Below are 6,000 nucleotides of genomic sequence, written 5' to 3'. Positions count from 1 at the left end.
ACAAGTATCACAGACAGGGTTAGCGTGGCACTTAGTGTGTCTTCTGTGCGGGTTGGCCCATAAGCAAAATCTAAAAACGGAAGGAATAAGAGACACAGGTCTCATCAGCCCCATGGGGGTAGCCAGACAGCTCGCTGGAAGAAGGTGAGAACCCTTCGGAAAGCATGATCGGGGAAAATTTGGGGGGTAGGGGGGTCACCCGTAGGGCAAGGCGGATTCCACAGACGGAATGGGGAGGATTTACGGGTGGGATACAGCATTCCAACTGCAGGATCAGCGCAAACGCAGTACCCAGGTAGCAGTAAAAGAATGTACAGCTCCGCTAATGCGTGGGGAGTCCGGCGTGCCTTAGCGAGGGCGCATGAGCAAGCGTCTCAGAGTGGGTTCTCAAGATGACACAGTAGGTAGGCTAGGATGCAAACGGCGCCCCACAAGCCTTCCCCGCTCCTCCGCAGCAGCGCCACTCGCTCCCGGCAGGGTGCGCACTCCGTTCTTGGCCGAACTGCGCCTGCGCGGAGCTTTAGGGGTCAACTAAGGGACGAGACCGGGTTCACGCCTGCGCACTCTCGGACTAAGATGGCGGCGGCGGCAGCGGCGGCCCGGCTGGCCTGGGGACGTGCGGCCGCTGCCGCTAGGCTTCGTAGGCGGTAGGTGACGAGCCCGGAGTCTCCGCATAGGGGTGCTACCGGGCTTAGCCAGCGGAGTAGTTGCCGCCTTGCCTCAAGGGGAACGGGTTCTCCTGACCGAGCTCTCGGGGCGAGCCCCCTCTTCGCACTCGTGGGTTTAGCCCTGAGGTGGGCGGTTGTCGGTGAGGCAGCTCCGCCCCTCCGGTTCGAGCCTTGTCCCAGCCTCTGGGGCGGGACCTCAGCCCCCGCGGTGGGGAAGCTCTCAGAGGCTGGCTGGAGGCCCCCCAGCCCTTCCACGACGTGCATTCCCTCCTCTTGTAAACAAATTCAGAATATCATACAGCATGGAAGACAACACCTTGTCCCATCCCCTCATTCTCCCAATGAGGCGCAGAAAGGTTACGCGACTTACTTAAGGTCACACAGCTGGTAAGCGAAGGAAGTCTCGTGAGAATGCAGACCCGTAGATTTCCTCTCCACCACCTAAGCCCACTCCGTTCCCCCTTCTTTGTGCCCTCCCTTTGAGTTTGCCTCCTAAAGGATGTCCATCAGCACTGGTGTGGTGAAAGGCAGGCTGAGGATTTATTCAGGTGTAGGACCCTGATTTTGCTTCTGGAACAAAGGGAAGGGTTGACCTCTTGAGTATTAGTGCTCTCGTGATGCTTTTGAAGTTCAAATGCATTTCCTTCAAAAATTAAGGTTACAGCAGGATTTTGTTGTTGTTGTTAGTCACTTCCTGTCTCCGTCTTGTCTTTTGAGTAAATGCACCACCCAGTGATTCCATTCCTGTAATAGCCGTATAATTTAAAGTGTTGGCAGACCTTACACGATCAGTTCTGTTTGGAGCAGGTGTCAGGAGTGGTGGTCGGGGCTTTGCAGATTACTTGATTCCCTCTTCAGTGTTGTTTCCACCTCGTCGCTAATGTTTAGCTTCTTGTTCTCCTAAATCCTTAAACCAAGCCAAACCCAGTGCCATCCAGTCGATTCCGACTCATAGCGACCCTATAGGACAGAGTAGAACTAACTGCCCCATAGAGTTTCCAAGGAGCGCCTCGTGGATTTGAACTGCGGACCCCTTGGTTAGCAGCCATAGCACTTAACCACTACGCCACCAGGGTTTCCCCTAAATCTTTAAGAAAAAAGAAATCTTTAGCAGTACTTTAATGTCCCATAATGCCCTATTTGAAGAAGTATTTTGAATGAAGGCAAAGTTGTTAGGTAATGTGTATACCAGTGAATCGGTGCTCACTCTTGCTTTGTGAGAGCAGAATCTTTATTAGAAAGTATGGTGGTGATGCAGCCCCTGTCCTTAGCCTCCTGCATATTTTGGTGGAAAATAATGAGAGAAACGTTTAAAAAAAAAAAGTGATCATTTATATGATCACAAAAGTGACTTCTGTTTAAAATTCTTCATTGACTTCTGTGAAATGACAGTTATAATGGATAGCAATAGTATTTTAAAGTAAGCTGGATTTTAAAGTTAATTGCATCAGTTCTAAAATTTTGCAGAACTAAAATCTCCTTTTATTTCCTTATCCAGTAATTGTTTTTCCCTTCTTTCTTTGTTTTCAATTTAGGAAAGCCATGAAAAATAGCCAATCAGCATTTCCCTGTCAGCGTAAAGAAATCAAAGTTACGATGTACAAAGTTAATAGCTTTCCAGTCAAAAAGCATATATATATAGGTTGTTAGCTTCTTTAGCAGTTTGGAGGAAAGTTTTAAACTTTCTGTTAAACATTTTGAATTATTGAAAGACTTTTCAAAACAGGCTATATAGGTTATCTCTAGAGAGGGAGGCATGGTGGTAGGAGGCAGAAAAGAAGGAAAAATTTTCACTGTATGTACTTTCCTTTGTTTTGAATTTTTAACCATATGAATCTGTTACTTAGTTTTAAAATAAGATGAAGAAAAAAAAAAAAGAAACTTGTACTTCTTTACCTCCTTCATGCATAGCAGAGTCTGGAACTCTTAAGATGTGAATCGCTAACGTAGATACATTTCTGTTTCTTATACCCAGATGTTACACTATCCTTTGTATATCTAATTATCAAGGCTGTAAGTTTCCATTTCAGATCTGTTTGTGAATTATTTGTAGATATGGCTTGCCTAAGGAAGTGAAAATAATGTGGATGGAAAATAAAGTCACCTCTGTAATGATTTCATTGCTGGTTATGTTTCAGTTTTACTTACGTCTTTTATATGTGAGAAGTAGAAACTTGAGTTTCAAAGATTAAATCTCTTACAATGTCATTTATTATTGTTTTTAAAATGTAGATTCCGTCACGTAATGATGAGTCCACACACCATTAAGAAACAGGCTCTGCATCACTTTGTACAAAGACCGCTTTTCTCACTACCTGCAACCTTATGTTCCACAGGTAAAATTTAACCTCTTTTAAAATAAATTATGTTTCGGATGCTAATGCAACTATGCTAGGATTTTTGGGGGCATAAAAGATGAGAATTTGTAAATTTTCTGTTTAAACGAACGGACCAAAAAACCCAAACATGTTGTTGTCGAGTCGATTCCAACTCATAGCAACCCTATAGGACAGAGTAGAAGTGGCTGGTGGATTTGAACTGCCAATCTTTTGGTTAGCACCCAAGCTCTTAACTGCTACACCGCCAGGGCTCCTCTTTTTCTGTTTAGAAGCCTGTAAAAGCAACATAGCATTTTGAATGTAGTTTTAATCTTGTCAGAATTAATCACTGATGATATTGACAATATTGTTGACATTACATGCTTTGGTAAACAAAATTTTCTTTAAAATTGGAAATAAGTATGCAGACAGGATTTGAAAAATATTTCAAATGTCGCTACTGTCCTGTAGTTAGGGAAGCTTGGGGGAGGGTGTGTGTGTGTGACTGCATACCTGTATGTGCTTATGGAGCTGTGAGAGTAGGGATTCTCTTGGCCCACCCCGTTTCCATCACTGCCTTGAATACCTCTCTGTGGCCGTACTCTGAAAGGTTACCGAGTCTGATTAAAGGCATGAGCTGGCCCAGGATAAAGACCTTACTTGTCCTGTAGGCTATGCCAAGAAGAGGAGGGTTTGCTTGTCTCCATGAATCACAGAATAGTTTAGGCATAAATATAGAGTAGCTCAGAAGATTAAACCACTTTAATTGACTTTTAAATTTTGTAGTACTGAATTAAGGTCATCTACACTTTTCAAATTAGAAGCCCACTGATTTTAGTCTTCAATATTGACATTAAGCACCATTAATATTTTGGGGGAGCTTATGCATTTTTTTTTTTATGCATACCTATTTTTTTTTTTTTATTAGGTACTTATTAGTGCCAAGCATAATAGAAAAAAAAAATATTAGATTGGTCTCTATCCTGTTGTTACCCTCATGATACATTCAGGAGCCTCAGAAAGATGATGGAGCTGGGAGTCATTTTTGGAATATCTAATTAAACCCAACCTAGACTGTAATGGGAGTGATTCTGTTAAATACCTATTCAAATTATTCTTTTAAAATAGTTTTTATTGTCAAAAGAGGAAATTTATGTGGTGATTATTACTGTCATATTTTCATAATTTTCTACTTCGGAGAGAATTATATAGATTTTACTATCGTATAACTCTGCGAGGCACTTCTACTCTGTCCTATGGGGTCGCTATGAGTTGGAATCGACTCGACAGCACTGGGTTATGTATATGTTTTACATACAGTTTTTACCTTCAAGTATTTCAGAAGGTCTTTCTTTCTACGAATGTGGTTTTACTTAAATGGACTGAATACACCCGCTCTTTACTTATTGGGCATGGTTAGGCTCCAAAGACCAGGTTGTTTGTGGAAATCAGTGTTATGTGAAAATGGAGGATGACCACATCAGATCAAAAAAATAGAGGATGAGTTCGTCATTACATAACTGCCAAATTACATCATTACGTAATTGCCAAAACCCCAAGATTCATGGCCCAACTAAACTGACAGGTAACCTTCACCATCACAGCCAGTGTCACTCTCACCTTGCACCTCAGCGTTCGTTACTGCCAGACATACGTTATTAATTTGCAAAATAGCTGGATAGTGGAATTTTTACTAGTGTTGTAGATTCGAAATATTGGATAATGAGATAGTTAATAAGTGGGGAGTAGGTGTAGAAATAAAACCAGATTTATTTCTTCAGATGTTGGCAGAATGCCTAATTTACCAGCAAATTATTAAGAAAGGCTGCAAGAAATTACTGGCTCAGAACTAGGGTTAAAAGAGCCCTGATGTCTTCATATTTTACAGAAAGTGGTGGCAATTGTTTCTTTAATGTTTTCCCCTTAATATGTAGGTTTTCAGAGGAATTTGTTGGATGGAGGTAGGAGTGGAAAATATTTGAGTTTTCCTTCTCTGGTAGGTTTTCTCCTTATACAGGTTCTGGCTTTGGCAGGTTTTACTGTATAAATATTTTAAATCGAGTGCTTGGACGTTAAGGTTATCACTTTTAATTTTTTCCTTTTTTAGGATTTTCCTGGTCACTAAGTCACCAACTGATATCTTTATAAGACAGTGACATAAGCAAAATGTATGGGAGTTTAGTTTCAATTTCTATTTCATCAAGGAAATGGTTCACCATTAGTTAGCTGGAACTGCATGGAGAGGTGCAAAAATAACTCTCAGCTGTCAAATTAGATTCTTCTCCATAATGGTTAAGAAAAGCACTTTCATGCCAACCATGTTTTGTCAAATCTGGTTTCTTTCAAATTTAAAATAAAACTGATACTTTTTGATATTTTACTATCTCTACTAAGATAAGCGGTATGAGGGTTATGACTGGATAGGATAAGAAGACTGATCCTAAATATATCTCCCTAGTATGCTTGGTACTAATAGGTGAGGAGTGGCTGTACGCACAGTGGTTAAGAGAGTCAGAGCTTGGACACTGGTCAGGCTCGAATCCTGGCTGCATTACTTACTAGCTGAGTGGTCGTGAGCTTTAGCCTGCATACTCATAAAATGTGATAAAAACAGTACCTCCCTGGAGGATATAAGGATTAAATGATGTAATGCATATAAAGTGCTTAGCATCATGCCTAGGACATGGTATGTGCTCAATAAATCTCAGTTGTTATTATATACTGTTGTCAACCTATTTAAATAAACTGCTCTAAGGTGGTAATTTTTTTAATGAGAAACATGTTTATTTTCATAATAAATAATCAGGGTCTGTTTTATAGTTTAAAACTATTCAAACCCCAGTTCTATCCTATTGTGCTAAAACTTGTTTTCATAATAGCAAGACAGGAAATTAAAAGATTTAGTTACCTCTTTATTGATTTGATAAATTCACTCTTAATCTAATCATGGCCCTGGAAGAACAGAACCTATTAAGATAGTTTTTAAATATTCCAGAAAGTAATTATATAGGTTC

General features: G+C 40.9%; 1 protein-coding gene across 6 annotated transcripts in view; it reads left to right on the top strand.

Annotated features, from left to right (window-relative positions):
• Positions 1–399: 399 nt before the first annotated feature.
• The window catches only part of NFU1 (NFU1 iron-sulfur cluster scaffold), a 63,549-nt gene continuing 57,948 nt past the window's right edge, over positions 400–6,000 (top strand). For 5 of the 6 annotated variants that reach the window (XM_064268677.1, XM_064268680.1, XM_064268679.1 and 2 more), the window contains exons 1-2: positions 400–647; positions 2,901–3,004. In XM_064268677.1, the coding sequence (XP_064124747.1) occupies positions 415–647; positions 2,901–3,004 (337 nt within the window). In that variant the 5' untranslated portion in view covers positions 400–414. Of the gene's footprint in view, positions 648–705; positions 1,056–2,900; positions 3,005–6,000 lie in introns of those variants that run through there. The other variant, XM_010593626.3, reaches the window with a different exon arrangement.

This window comes from Loxodonta africana, chromosome 15 (genome assembly GCF_030014295.1).
Source record: "Loxodonta africana isolate mLoxAfr1 chromosome 15, mLoxAfr1.hap2, whole genome shotgun sequence".
NCBI classification, from domain to species: domain Eukaryota; kingdom Metazoa; phylum Chordata; class Mammalia; order Proboscidea; family Elephantidae; genus Loxodonta; species Loxodonta africana.
Note: the sequence above shows the minus strand (reverse complement) of the source record. Positions and strands in the feature narration are given on the sequence as shown.